At 38.7% G+C, this 15375-nt stretch overlaps 1 protein-coding gene across 1 annotated transcript; it reads left to right on the top strand.

Annotated features, from left to right (window-relative positions):
- The first annotated feature begins 3044 nt into the window (after nucleotides 1–3044).
- Nucleotides 3045–15232, top strand: slc17a8 (solute carrier family 17 member 8). Its single transcript, XM_085281831.1, has 12 exons — nucleotides 3045–3522; nucleotides 5336–5591; nucleotides 5947–6065; nucleotides 7520–7634; nucleotides 8588–8675; nucleotides 9333–9419; nucleotides 10463–10605; nucleotides 10831–10980; nucleotides 11079–11211; nucleotides 12009–12119; nucleotides 12557–12684; nucleotides 13039–15232. The coding sequence occupies exons 1-12, from the start codon at nucleotides 3425–3427 to the stop codon at nucleotides 13366–13368; spliced, it is 1758 nt and encodes a 585-aa protein (XP_085137957.1). The 5' UTR covers nucleotides 3045–3424; the 3' UTR covers nucleotides 13369–15232.
- The last annotated feature ends 143 nt before the right edge of the window (nucleotides 15233–15375 follow it).

The following is a 15375-nucleotide window of genomic DNA, read 5'->3' as shown; positions in this document are numbered from 1 at the left end:
GCACGAGCTGGAGGTTGTCGCTCCTGCATGTCCTGCGCAGCCACTGCATAGATACAGTTGGGTGTCATCTACTTAGCAGTGAAAATGTATGCTATACCTTCTAATGATACTGTCTAAGGGAAGCAAGCAGAATTGGTCCTAGCACAGAACCCTATGGAACTGCATAATGAGACTTAATGTTTGAGGAGGACTCTCCATTTACATAAACATGTCTGGCGTGTAAGTCTACAACTCTGCTTCCGGGTAGTCTGGATATCTGGGGGTGCTCGCCCGCTGCTGTTGCGGCAACGTGGACATGCTGGAGGACATTAGTCCAGTTCCTGGGCCTTTATCTCTGGTCATGATTTTAAGAAATGACTGCTGCGTCATCTAAAGTGGGATGGATGCTGTGTCTCTTAACAAGACCAGGTTTCCTCCAGAAAGTTTCCCAATTATCTATAAAGCCCACATCATTTTATTGGACACCACTCAGACAGCAATTTAAGGAGAATATGGGCCTAAACATGTCACCCCTGGTCAGTTTTGGGGAGGGGACCAGAGAAAACTACAGAGTATGACATTGTTTTTGGCAAAGTTACACACCGATTCAATTAATTTTAGTGACCTCTGGGTATCATTGCTGCCAATGTGAATTATTATTTTACAGAAATTATGTTTATCCTTAGCCAGCAGTTTTACATTTCCCTCTGTGTCACCTGCACTGGCCTCTGAAGACATTTCAATATGGTTGCTGGTGTCTCTAGCTTCACATTTGTCAAAACATTTAAAATCCATAAAAACAAGATTGAGGTAGAAGCTTGCTTATTATTCTTTGAAATGATGATGACATGGCAAAAGATTTCCAAGCATATTGACAGGTGATCCAGGTGTGGAGGAGTCATCAGTAAATGAGATGTCACTTCTAGGCTCAGGTGTTTCTCTCACTTAACTGTAAACCATCCTGAACCACATCCTGTCCATTGGCTTTATGTTGGTTCATGGCAAAAAACAATCCACAACTGAAATAAAATTTGAGATTAAAGACTTGGATTAGATAGTGGTGAAGTAATACAATTATGACACTCCATTGTCAATCTTCTTGTTCTTCTTGTTACTTATTGGCACTGTGCTGGCTGTAGACATAAACTTTATTACTCCCTCAGTGGGAATTCACTTGTTGGAGCAGCACAAGGGACAGGGAGAAAAGTCAATTAGAGATATATTGGAAATTAAAAAACAAAAAAACAAAAAAAATAGTTTACTGCCAAAACACTGTACTTGGTCATTCAGTGATGACCCTCCTGTTCTCTACATTGTTACCCTGAGATACAAATCCAACAATGGCTGTATCATCGAACTTTAGGTGGATTTATACATACATGGTCCAGTGTAAAGAGCGTAAAGAGGAAGGAAGAGAGCACCATCACCTGAGGATCCCCGTGCTACATACCACCACTTCAGACACACAATTCGGAAGCCTCACATACTGTGGTCTCTTGATGATGTAGTCAATTGCTCATGCAGTAACATCAACATCAACTCCTGCTCCTTCCAGCTTGTCCCTCAGCAGTGCCAGCTGAATTTTGCTGAAGAAATTGAAAAAGTCAAAAAATACCACCTTTACAGTGCTTCCAGGATTCTGGAATCCATACAGGAGGTAAATGAATGCATCATCCTTCCTAATTTCAGGACAGTAAGTGAACTGCAGGAGGTCCAGCTGCATGCCTGCAAGAGGTCAGATGTGACAAATGGAATTTAATCATCAGCCACTGACTAGTAGTTTGTTTCTGACAAGTAATGGACTTGTCAGATTTACAACTTTGGACTAAAATCAGTTGCAAGCTTCCGGGAATCTGCGATGTTTTTCAGTGTTGCAGGGGCAGGACTAAAAAGTTTTTTTCCCTTTTATGTGAACATAAGCATATTGGGATGTAAATTCAGCAATCCCTGAAGAAAATTACGTATAACATTGATCTCACATTCAACTCATCGGTGTAAACATATACGTTACTTTTGTCTCACGTCAGTTCCCCATTCTGGCCACTAGGTGGCAGGAATTACTTGTTTAGAAATGAAGAGAAGCCTTCATATTCAGAAATTTCTTTCTTACATCCAAGATGAATCTACAGTATCCAGTTTAATCTGAGAGTTTAGATATTTTTACAGATATTATGTTTGGAATATTCTGTTGTAGTCACCCCATCTATTATGCATATCTTATTTCTTTATTATTATTATTTCTTTAGATTGAGTTGTAACAAAAAAAAATGTAGTGAGACTAATAAAGATTATTATATCATCAATCAACCTAAAATTGCATCATAAAATGTTAATAAAAACATAAGAAATCTGAAACTAGGAGCTGCGACATTTCTAGTAAAAGGAACATTATTTGTTGAAAGAATTTCACTGGGGGCTGAGCTCTTACTCTGTGTATGCAGTAAATAAATGGCACGAGTGCCAGAATTACCCTGTTCAGTCACTTTTCAAGAGTTATGACAGACTCTCTGGGTTCAGGCCAACACCCACCAGTCTGCTGTTTAAATTTTAAAATCTCAATGTATTTGTTTTTAAAATGCTGCATATTTAATGACGGGCAAAGAAGAAAATTCACTCTCACACAGTAAGTATTTCACAGAAATGCCCATTAGTGTCCAATGGGTTAGAAATATGGTACTGTTGCTGGCACCAGCCTTGTTGCAGCAGTTCTTATTTCCTTTCCTTTCCTACTAAATTTAGGCACAAAACCGGCAGAGAACAGGATATAAAACCTGATCCTCGATGGCTCTGTCTTAGGTTTCAGCTGCTCCCACTTTACACCACACACGTCCAGTTACTCCTGTCTCTCCTCAGTGCAACATGTCAAGCTCATTCATATTTAATAGTTTGTCCACTGGCCTACTATCAGATGAACCCAAGTAGCTTCAAGGGGTGGCACAGGGAGGTGATGTTGAAGATGATGATGTGTAAAAGCGAGGGGCTGGGTTTTGAAAACCAGCTGCACCTGCCCCTCCTCATCAGGAATGGATAGGTTATGAGATGGAGAGGAGATCTAAGCAGCTCATTCAGTTCAGCTGCAGACAAAAAAGAGACCACAATGCCTAGAAACTAAAAACTGGATTCTACCCTTTCATTTGCTTCCTGCCTCTCTGGTCAGTCCTGGATGGATCTCTCAGAGATGAAACAAGTTCCAGATGCTCTGACCAAACGGTGCTTTGGTAACTGATGAATACTTTAGTATCCCATACCAAAACTCCTTCTTACCTCTGAGGGACTCCTGGTACCACTGAAAGGTGGAGCCAATCCTCAGTGCCACAAACTCAAGGAATGAGGAACAGCTTTTAGTGGATTTTTGTGTCCCTGCTCAGAACAAAGGGTACCTCTTGAGGTATCAAGACTCTATTTTGGGATAAAAGGTGAGGAGAAAACCCCCCGGAGAACAACAATGCCTTTTGGTTTAGCAGGGTTGAAGGAGCAGGTGTTTAAACCAGGGAAGGAAGAGGTGAAAAACACAGTGGGAGACTCTCTGGGAAAACTGCAAAGGTGAGTGGAGTTTGAATGGCGAGTGGTGGGAAGAAGGCATGAAGTGTCTGTGCATGCTTTATAAGCTGCAATCTGCACTGCATGCATAAAGAAACTGTGGAGACTTTGTGAAAATGCTCAAATAAGAAGAATAAAGCATCTGCAGTAAAAGGGATGCAACACTGTGAGCGAGCACATTAAGCCCGGCGTGTTCTCCCCAGATTCTGACGATAAATAAATATTTTATTCTTTTGCTTCCCAAGCAATGTTGATGATGTAATCACAGATTTTATTTTAAGATATTAATGCATATTTCATATCTGATACATATTTCACAGAGGACTCTGTGTGTCTGTGTATGATGAAGGAATCTTCATGAATAAGGAAGATTAAAGGCATTTTAGGAAAATTTAAATACATTTCCTTTAAAGTCTTTTTTTTCTTGTGTCAAAGTGACAGATATTATGAACTTGTGGAAAAGGGACATTCTTCACTTTTTTAAAAAAAGATTCTAAATTTCTAGACAATACACACAACAATACACAGAATTATCTAAGTCTGTGACAATGAGATAAACATCTGAATTAGTTTCAGTAATGTCTTAATTTAAAAAAAACAAAACAAGCAAAAAACCACAAAAGATATACATGACAGGCTCCACACAATTTTAAAAAGTGGAAGTCCATATATGGCAGTAATGTTTGGTGAATAATATAGAACATATTAATCCATATTATAAAACAGATAATAAGAATTAGTTTTAGTTGGTCATATAATTGAGCTCTACCCAAAACCACCTGCAACACCAAAATTCAGTTGTGAAATAAATGCATGGTTACAATAACGTGCTCATATAATATTTATAAGTAGAATGAGTCAGGGGGACATTTTTTGAGTACTTTCATGTTTTCCTGACAATGACTTCCTTTTGCTTTTGCAACATTTTCATTTCAGGACTTCAAATGCAATTTTGCAGTGTCGCAAATAACACATCTAATTCATTATATTTCAATATGGCAAAACTTAGAACACTTTAAAAAATGTTATTCCTTGAGATATTCCTCAGTGACTGTACACACCAGCTGTCATCACTGTAGCTCCTCAATCACAAACACAGACAGCAGTGAGGATAGATAGATTGTATCTATTTAAATTTATTAATAAATAATAGTCATTTATTATCAATGATCTCAACGGACTTCTCTAAATCTCTAAATACCCAAATGGCATATTCCTTATATTCAGTTACTCAGCAGTCTCTATTAGTGCATGTTGTAGTTCTGTTAGGTCTAAATTAATATTGTCATTGTTATTTGTGATAAATTTATATAATCCTTTAAGATTTTTTTTAATGTATCTTAGAGCATTGCGCGAGTGGTGAAATAGGCCTATAGTTTGTGAATACATGTAGATCTCCAGCCTCATACATTCGTACAGTCTTGGTTGTTTCTCGCTGGAGGAGAACTGCACTAAATAATAAATCTTCTGCAGGCAGATGAGAGGAGGGGGCACTGAAACGGTGGATCCTGGGTGGCGGAACAAGCAGAGGGGATGCATTTGAAAAAAGCAGTTTGCTGGCTTTCTTCTCCTTTTTCCTCTGCAGGATGTGGCTTTGTTACTGATCTACTTTTGTCATCACACGAGTTACCAAGAAAGTCCACACACAAAGCCGCATTCTGTGTAATCTCGTCTCAAACAAATTAAACTTTAAAAGATTCCCATCGTGTCGAGTCCACGAGACACTAAAATTATAAGAAGACTGTGGAGCTAAAGAAATATATTTTTGAAGATGATATTTTGAACACACAACTTCTGACTGATTTTTGCTCTGCAGGAAAATAGATGGCAGTAATGTGGAAGAAGAGGGGAATATTGAGCTGACAGAGGATGGGAGACCGGTGGCATCAACGCCACGCCCCGCGCCGCTGCTGGACTGCAGCTGTGGCGGCCTGCCTAAGCGTTATATCATCGCCATCCTCAGCGGCCTGGGCTTCTGCATCTCCTTCGGCATTCGATGCAATCTTGGTGTGGCCATCGTGGAGATGGTTAACAACAACACCGTCTATATAAATGGGACCCCGGTGCTTCAGGTAGAAGATCTCCGTATCTCTCCATTCCACCCCTGACAACATTGACAAAACTGCTGTTTACCAGTTTGATTCACGCCTTTATGGGCTTGTCTGTGATATTGCCAGTGTCTTGAGACACTGTTAGATCTTGCTTCAGAACTGAAGCAATAATAATTGAAAAAAATTCAAAGCACCAAACTGAAACATATCTGAAAATTGATCAAGACCGCAGAAAAACCCTTTATCTCTTGAATGGAGTACGGGTGCATTATTGTTTATGAGTTCACCACTGAATTTTAAGAAAATGATAGTGATGTGTCTTTCATAAAAAGATTAATTTATAAAACCTCCCTGTTGCATTTTCCCCTCTTTGCAGAAAGCTCAGTTTAACTGGGACCCAGAGACGGTGGGGCTGATCCACGGCTCCTTCTTCTGGGGCTACATCGTCACTCAAATCCCCGGTGGTTTCATCTCCAACAAGCTGTCCGCCAACAGGTCGAATACACTTCATGACTAGTCTCTAGTTTCACAGCAACATTGCAGTCCCTGCTTCACATCATTACTCGATTTTACACTTTTGGTCATTTTAGAGAACAAGCAGTTTCATTATACTACTTTGGAGCACTTGTGAATTAAAGAGTACCAAAAATAACTTTGGGTTGTTGACCACAGTGCATTATGGGGAAAAACTATGCTGTTTATAATGAAGATGAACTTGCTGCAGCCCTAATTGTTAAAGGTATTTATTATACCTTTATTGTGTATAGAAGAAATCCTTTTGAATGAAAAACTACTTAGACTGCTCTAAATGCTCCTTTTTAGGTTGTTTTTCTATTGTTTGGCACTCTATGATGTCAGGGACAGAGGATGTGCCTAATACAGTCCTCTCAGGTGCACTGCTGTTTATGAAGGACAGCCAATCAGAAGAAATGTGGCTTTAAGTGACGAGTAAGCAAAATAAAACAGCTTATTTAATAGACTGGATGCACTTAGGAACTGCCCCAGGCCGATAAAGTAAATACGTATTATTGTAAACAATCACAAATCATACAAAATTATGCTAGAAGAGTCCAAGAATAAAAATATAGAATTCCAAGTGAGCATAACAGGTCCCCTTTAAGACAGGATCACAAAGAAAAAATCCCAAAAATCCAGTATTTTTATTCAGGATCCTCCTCAGTCCGTGTGGATAAAGGGTTAACGCTGTACGGTGTGGTGAGCGGTGTTGATGGAGCAGATAGCAGTCCTGTAATAAAAGCTTCACAGGAAAAGAGGACACGCCACTGACAGAGTTAATAATGAAAGATCCTGCCTCTGATTTCTTTCTGAAACACCAGCCGCTGGAATATTACAAGTGTCACTTACACACTGTTTTGGAAACAGAGAAGGGGGGGCGAAGGAGAAAAGAGAGGGGGAGCTATAAGCGGCACTGTGGCGATAAAGCAGAAACTTGTGGATTGAATGGGATGTCTTTATCTGAGGCAGTGAAAGACAGAGGTGCGAGATATGTCTCATTATAAAGCCGACTGAGATGCTTTGACCGCCAGTTAGTGTGGAGACATACTGCCTGCCAATATCAGGCATCTGCAGCAGCTTTGCAAACACTGGGTTGCAAGTCTTTGTTTTGTTTTTATGCTTCACAGACCTTGTGGACCTTAATTGGATCCACGGTTTTCTCTTATATATTAAAAACAGACTGTATGAAAATACAGGGTTAAAGTTTGGAAACTTGTCTGTGAAATGTATTTCTCATTTTAAACTGATTTTCCAAGCAACCTGGCTCATTCTCTGCTTCACATCTTTATTTTAAACTTATCCAAAGCTTTGCTGGTTGTATCGAAAAAGTACAATTCCTGGAAAGTGTGTTTGATTATTACGAAGATTAAGTTATCCAGACTTACTCCTTTTCACCAATGGTACAAAATGATGACATTCCAGTTTTTCTGCAGGGTGTTCGGAGCTGCCATTTTCCTGACATCACTGCTCAATATGTTCATCCCATCTGCAGCCAGAACGCACTACGGCTGCGTCATGTTTGTTCGCATCCTTCAGGGCTTAGTGGAGGTAAGAAGAGGGGGGGACCAAATGTGAGGGAAAACAATGAGTAGTTTGACATTTGTAAAAATCTGAATATTTGTTTTGTCGCAGCTTGCCTGTTTTGGTATGGGGAAAACAAAATGTACCAGATGCTTATGTGAGGTGCAGACTCTTTGCATTTTTATTCATCAGCATTGAGGCTGAACTATCTCGCGTTGCTGGCACTAGAAGTAGGCATGTTTAAATTGGGGGGGGTGCAACCATAAGCAACCACTAGCAAAATAGGGGAGCATTGGTCTAGCCATAGGCTCTAATGGGTATATCACATAGATATACGGTGCTCAGTAAAATTACATTAAATGCTGTAATTTAACATCTGGACTTTTTGGCTATGTTAGCAAAATGCACTCCAAATGACTCAGTTAGAAATGCTCCAACTGGCACCAACACAAAAATAGAATTGAGAGGTCCAGTTAAACGACTAAATGACAACTGTGAGCTTTTCATATGTGAGTGTGTGGGTAGAGTTTTCTACCTTGGGTTTATTTTCAACTGTGGAGCTTTCTGTTGTATACAGAAGAAGATTTGAGCCAATGGGGTAAAAAAAGAAAATAACTTATGACCTTTTTTTTGCAAAAAACGTCAGAAATCTGACTTTTATCACAGTTATCGGACAAAAGTAAAAATTCTGAGAAAAAATAACCCCAAAGTATTACTTCAACGACCCTAATACTCTTGGTTTTTGCACTAACCCAAGTTAAAATCTATCATCTGTCATCTTTAGAGGAATTACACTAAGCATTTAACCAGTTTCTGGCTTTTTATTTACCGTACATATTTAAAGAAGATTATCAATGAAATGATCAAACTCACTGCAAGAAAACAGAGAATGTTACCCAAAATGTCAAACTATTGCTCTGAAGCATTTCCACCTTATCAGTCTTTGATCTTTCCCAACTCCCACACCATGTCCCTGCTAGGGTGTTACCTACCCAGCATGTCATGGGATGTGGTCCAAATGGGCGCCTCCTCTTGAACGAAGTCGACTGGCAACAACTTCATTCTGTGGTGGGTGATGCCTGTGATTCTTCTTGTGAAAATTGTCTGCGGATTCTATTTGTGCTACACGTGTCACACAATCGGCCAGCAAATGGACGTGAGAGAGCTCATTTTTTTGTTTCGCAGATCCGGTCCCCTTGTTGTGTCTGCTGAAATTAAATCACCATGTTGCACTTTAAATTGGTACCATGACAACCCATGCATCAAAACACTCTTGACATTGTCTGCAAATGAGCACAGCTCATCTGCGTAATCTGAAGGAGCTTCTCCCTCTATTCACCTAAATGAAGTGTCACCTTGCTCACTGTCCAAAAGCACTCTCACGCTCCTGGCTCTATTCAAAACAACAGCGTTCATGAATCTGTCAGATAATAGAAAATGCACTAAAACACCCTCTCTGTAATGGCAGTGTTAATGACTGATTTTGACAGCATTTATTCAATGAAACTAATGTGTTTCTTTGATGTTTTTGTTGACACATCTTCACTGTGCAGGGTAGTTTTGTTGTGTTAGAGTCATTGCAGCAACATAACGATTTAGGTTAGGCCTTGTTTAAGATTGCGTAAGGGAAAAAATGTGCAAGAAGCAACATCAAACATCATATTTGAATATCACAGCTGGAATGATAATACACTGGCAATGACATCTGACATCCATTGTTCCCAGGATCCTATGCAGGAGCAGTGATTGCCATGCCTTTAGCCGGAGTGCTCGTTCAGTACGTCGGCTGGTCTTCGGTCTTCTATGTTTATGGTAAGGCTGATGTTTGATCAATGTAAGAGTAAGTAAAAAATAAGAAATGCTTCAGAAATGCTTGAAGAAAAAGAAAGTACCTCCTCTGTCAGTTCTAAGGTTTAAGGTTTTTACACATAAAAACCCCATCATGTAGCACTACAGAAACGGTGTGTGAAAAACAAAAAACTAATCAGTGGGTAAGTAGCTGCCAGCGCTCGATTAACTGATGCTTTGGCACTGTGCTGGTCTGGAGCATTCAGGTGTGTGTTTTCACACAACGCCAAGGAGGAAAGCAATCAGCAGTGATCTGAAAGAACTGCTCACCCTTTCTAAAAGTTGTAAAAATCAGACTTTGGAGCTGCCAGATTGTTACTTTATATCGAACAGAATCTAAAATCTAAAAATCTATTAATTAATGTTAATGTATGAACATGATTCACTGCAAACTCAAATGAAAATGAGAAAGTCTTCATTATTAAATGGTTACCAATATTCATAGGTAGATTATTAGAGCAGATGAAAGGTGTGACAATAGTAATATGCTGTTAGTTAGACATTATTAGGTCTATATGAATTAAATGAATGGCTGGATAGACTGTAAATGAAATGTTGAAAGCACAACTTAATGTCACGAAAAGTGGCTTTAAACATCCTCGACTGTCACACTGTTCTCTGGCGTTTTTATGCATTGCACAATAAGCCTTATCTGCTCTGCTTTTGAGTTTGATTGGAATGATTAGCACTCACATTAAATTCACACTTTGGCAAACGTGTTTTAATAAAAGAGCTACTCTGGTTCTGATGTGATACCATCTCATGATTTATTGATGTAAATTAACATTTTCCTGTCTGGGCTGTATGTCTCACACTTGTTTCATTTTTTAATAATGAGAAATTCTTGTGGTCCAAATGAGGTCTGGACTTGGAGTAATTAATCTGTCCTGCCCTCAAGCTACTCTTTCATACTTTACAAAGTCTTTGACTGCCAAGATAAGCTTCTCTAAGGGTACATGTGTACGAATGCGTGAATTCACCTGTTGCCACTGTTGTTTTGTGAAAAGGTGTTTTTGGGATATTATGGTACACGCTGTGGCTCCTGCTAGCTTATGGAAGTCCTGCTGACCATCCTACAATCACAGACGAAGAGAGGACGTACATAGAGTCCACCATCGGTGAAACAATGCACAAACTGAGTGTAACCGAGGTGTGTCTACTGCATCTATACTGACACACACATCCACACACAACAGAATGGCTGAACCCTATTAATTAAAGCTGAAACTCTGAATTTTGATCACATCTTGTTTGATTTAAAATCCAACGTGGTGGTGCACAGAGGAGAAACTACAAAAGCTGTATCAGTGTCCAAAAATTTAGTGAGCTGACCGTCTATATGCAGTACACACTGACTCCTTATCTCCGGTTATAGAAATTCAAAACTCCGTGGCGTCGCTTTTTCACCTCCATGCCTGTCTATGCGATCATTGTGGCCAACTTCTGCCGGAGCTGGACCTTCTACCTGCTTCTCATCAGCCAGCCAGCGTATTTTGAGGAAGTATTTGGATTCCCCATCAGCAAGGTTGGCCTTACAATAACAACCACAGTTACAGAAAATGTCCACAAAGATCCATTCAATATTTCTTAGGTTCAAAATATTCTAACCTTAATTACGTACAGGTGGGGATCCTGTCTGCTGTCCCCCACATGGTGATGACAATTGTTGTTCCTATTGGAGGACAGCTGGCTGACTTCTTACGCAGCAACAAAATCATGTCTACCACTAACGTGAGGAAACTCATGAACTGTGGAGGTACATCAGTGTAAACACATCGTTTTTCTGTTAATCCCAACGATCAGATTTTGGCATTTTGTACTAAACACAAAAATAACATAGAAGAAAGTCATTTTCTGTAATGATTTACTGTTTGGTCATTCCTACATTTTTGAACCTTGTAAAGCCTGAAATATTTTTTTGAAAATGCCAGAAAATTCACTTTAAAGAAAAAGAAAAAGAAAAAAAGTGAATTTAAACAAATATTTAAACATATTTGTTTAAAAATAAATTTTCATACATGACTTTTAATTTGCACCATATTTGCTGGCATTTAAAAACAAAACAAAACATTGCTTAAAAATGTATTATTGTTTAGGTTTTTTTCAGGGGCAAAAAAGCCAACACGTATAAAACACGTATGGTGGTCTTGTTAAGCACTGTGAATAATATTAATATAAAATAATTATATTACAAATAAAACATTGTGCACGCTAGATCCAGGACTGATCCAACTTTTAAAATTGTTAGCCTATAACACTGCAACAATGTGAGTAAATTACTGGAAAAAAAATAGTATGAAAAATCATTTAATTACTAGTTCCTTTCATTTTGATTTAGGAAAGCAACTAACATACCCTTTAGACCACCGTATGCCGAACATGTTTCTATGTTTTCCAGTATATCTACTTGAATGGTGTCACTGGCATTCCCTCTAGCATTCCCATTTTTTCCATTAGGTCAGTAGGTTGGGAAGCTGGGGATACATTTCTTACAAAGACCTGGTGTTGTCTAGTACATAATGTGATTAATTAATAAAGAACTTTTTCTCACAGGGTTCGGTATGGAGGCTACGCTACTGTTGGTGGTCGGGTTTTCTCACACTCGAGGTGTCGCCATCTCCTTCCTTGTGTTGGCTGTAGGCTTTAGTGGATTTGCCATCTCAGGTATTTGACGTTTAGTGTTTTGCTTTTAATTTAAGACTTTGAGCTTGACTGCATAAATGATAAAGGTGCACAAAGGTGTGCAGGATGTTGCAGATCTTTATTTGTCTTGTGTTTTATATTGCTTTTTCTAGATTCTGAAAGACCTTTCAAAAAGTTATTACATCTTTACCAGCCACAGCAGGAAAGCTGGTATTGTTTTTACCTTGTGATCATATCTGTTAACAGATATGGTCAATTTCATAGCAGTAAAACAAAACAAGCATGCACGATAAACCTTAGAGATTTATGGCTGGGGTCAAAATAAAGCTCTAAAGATTTGTGTTTTTTGACCAATAATGTGAGTCTGAAGGAGGTTTAGGCACACAAAGTATTCAAATGCCGTAAAAATGAAAATTTGTGTTATAAGTATGTTTACACTGTGTGCACTGTCTTGTCAGGTTTCAATGTCAATCATCTGGATATTGCTCCTCGCTACGCCAGCATCCTGATGGGTATTTCCAATGGGGTGGGAACGCTGTCTGGAATGGTGTGCCCGCTAATTGTTGGCGCTATGACTAAACACAAGGTATTTTTCCCTCCTTTAACAATATAGTTTTTGTTTTTCTTTGTCCCCTATTCTAAAATATATACACAGAACATTACAAGACGCACTGACATGTTTCTTCCCATTTCGTATATAAATGATATGAGGAATGAGTGTTTTGTGGCTCATTGAATTGCTGTATGTAATCTTGCACCTATCAAAGGATGTTAAAAATTTATGGCAATGTTAAATTTATTATACACATTGCAACTGTAGGACTTTCAGTGCCATCAGTAAGGGAGCTGATTTACAGCATTACCTCAGTGGTACATCAGTGAAATATCAGTAATTCTTCCTCTGACAGAAAATTCATTGACTCTCTTCATCTCCCTACAGACTCGTCTGGAGTGGCAGAATGTCTTTATTATTGCAGCCATGGTGCATTACTCAGGGGTCATCTTTTACGCTATCTTCGCTTCAGGAGAGGAGCAGGAATGGGCCAACCCTGAGAGCACAAGTGAGGATAAATGTGGCATTATTGATGAGGACGAGCTGGCTGAGGAGTCAGAGCTCACTTGCGAGAACATGGTGGCTCCCAAAAAGACTTACGGAACAACAGACAATTCGTCCGGTCGAAAACAGGGCTGGAAAAAGAAGAGAGGAGTTACCATGCAAGAGGAGGAGGAGCATTATGAGAACGGGGACTACCAGGAGCGGTACCAGTGAGACGGCACGAGGGACAAAGGACTTAAATTTTACAAAACTGATCTGTGTCAGAAGCAGCAGCATCATATGTACCTCAAGACACCATCCTCTTTTTTTTCATCCTTGGTCAGCACATCCATTCAACTGTGATATATGAAGATTCATTTAAAAAGAAATTTGCAAACTGCTAAACTAAAACTTTTTAGATTTTTAAATCTCAAACCAGCTGACACAAAATGAACCATCAATAAATATCTGCTGATAAAGTGACTCTGTCATGACATGTATTATAAAGTAATAAGCTTAGTAAACCATAGAAACCACAGATCAAAACCAATGGCTCAACTAGTGCTGTGTTAAAGGAACATTAAATACACATATCAGCTTCTATCCCTCCTGCACCCTGTCCCGATCCTTTCCTTGCAAATCCATCTGTGCAAACCATGACTCAGCTTATGTAGTTTACTTTGATATGTGAAGGGTTTTGTGTCAGCTATGCAATGCGAAAAGAGGTGCACTGCCAGAATGTATCGATGGGTTTGACAGAAGATCATAGTTAATGTACCGAGTCTCACTGTTTTTGTTGCTTGTATGTATTTGCTGTTGCTGAATGACTGCACCGTGTCACCGCTTTACTCGCTCTCTTTGTCTGAAACAGTCTTAGTTCACCATCTGTTTGTGATGCACTAATATATCAGCTTCATTATTTATGAAGCTCTGAGCTCATAATGGGAGAAAATAGGTGGTGAGTTCAGTTTCGTGACTTTGTTCTTCTGATGTTTTGGCATTTTGCAGTTTCTCAGTGTTTGATAAATGGAGACCCAAGTTTGTTTCTAACAATGTGCAGTAAGAATTCACTTTAATCCTAAAACTATATGGAAAATTTGCACTTGCTGTTCATCATTATTACTCCTAAAAGAGAACGAAAAACCCTGTTTTGTATAGTAAATGATTATCTTATTGTTTGAGAGAATACACGTCATTCACACACAAACAGACCTGACATGCAATAAACTACATTTCTATTCAGTGTTGAGATTACTGTATATGCAAAAATAGCATGAATTTCTTTAACATTTCATGATACTTGCATGCATTCATGCTAAACATAAAAATGTTGAACAACCTAGCCAACATACTGGTAATACAGTCTATAAGGATGATTAGCCAAGCTAGCTAAATGTTGACAGTGCATTGTATATATAAAAAGAAATGGGCATAGCTAATATGAGATCACCCATTGGCCTGTAGACAACTTTTCAAACCTTTAGCTTGGCTGTGACAAAACCAGAAGTATGTGTTTACACAAAAGGGTGGAGAGCTAAGTTAACAGTTAATGCTACCTAGCTGTAGTGGTACCTGCTAATTACTACAAGCTAACCTTTCGTACACGCTGGAAGCTGGCAGTCATTCCAGGTTCCCTAGGTAACTCTCTAATTTATTTACTATCAGGTCAATTTAATTCAGTTAAATTTAGTCCAATTTATATAGTGTCAACTCACAACAACAGACATTCCAAGGTGCTAAATATAGTAGGTAAATCAACAATATTCATCATTATGATAAGATAGTTATAAGAATGAAGGCAGTTTCAATTGCTTGCCTGGAAATGCCAGCTGTTTTTCTACCCTTAGTCACTTGATGTCATGGAAAGTCTTTCCCTTTCTCAGATAATTGCATTAAAACACAATAACACTGCAAACACAGACAAGGAATCAAATTTAGCTACTTGAATTTGCTGAAGTTTAATTTCAGATTAAATTAAAACAAAACAAAGCATACTGTCAGTATGTTTGTTTTTAATAAATCTAGGCATTTTAACATTGTTTGTTTGTTTGTTTTTTCTTTTTACTAAAACCTAAAACACTTTAAAAATGTAATGAATCACAAATTAACCAGAGAGGGACTTGAAACTAAAAATATTTTACATTTTAATCACAACACAACTGGTAGTGGCACTCGAGGGAAAGTGATGTAATCACCAAAGTCAACAGACTACTTGGAAGTGCTGATAGTAGATAATACCCA

The sequence above is a fragment of the Mchenga conophoros genome, linkage group LG7, assembly GCF_057382185.1.
Source record: "Mchenga conophoros isolate Kocher_MC1m ecotype Shallow Benthic linkage group LG7, M_conophoros_male_GT1.1, whole genome shotgun sequence".
Taxonomy (NCBI): Eukaryota; Metazoa; Chordata; class Actinopteri; order Cichliformes; family Cichlidae; genus Mchenga; species Mchenga conophoros.
This window is presented reverse-complemented; position numbering and strand designations above follow the sequence as displayed.

What these genes read in the sequence shown, in the direction of transcription:
- slc17a8 (XM_085281831.1), top strand. Translation starts at nt 3,425, where the DNA reads ATGCCTTTTGGTTTAGCAGGGTTGAAGGAGCAGGTGTTTAAACCAGGG. An exon ending in GGCAACAACTTCATTCTGTG is followed by an intron (nt 8,676 to 9,332) that starts GTGGGTGATGCC and finishes CATTGTTCCCAG; the next exon opens with GATCCTATGCAGGAGCAGTG. An exon ending in ACAAACTGAGTGTAACCGAG is followed by an intron (nt 10,606 to 10,830) that starts GTGTGTCTACTG and finishes CTCCGGTTATAG; the next exon opens with AAATTCAAAACTCCGTGGCG.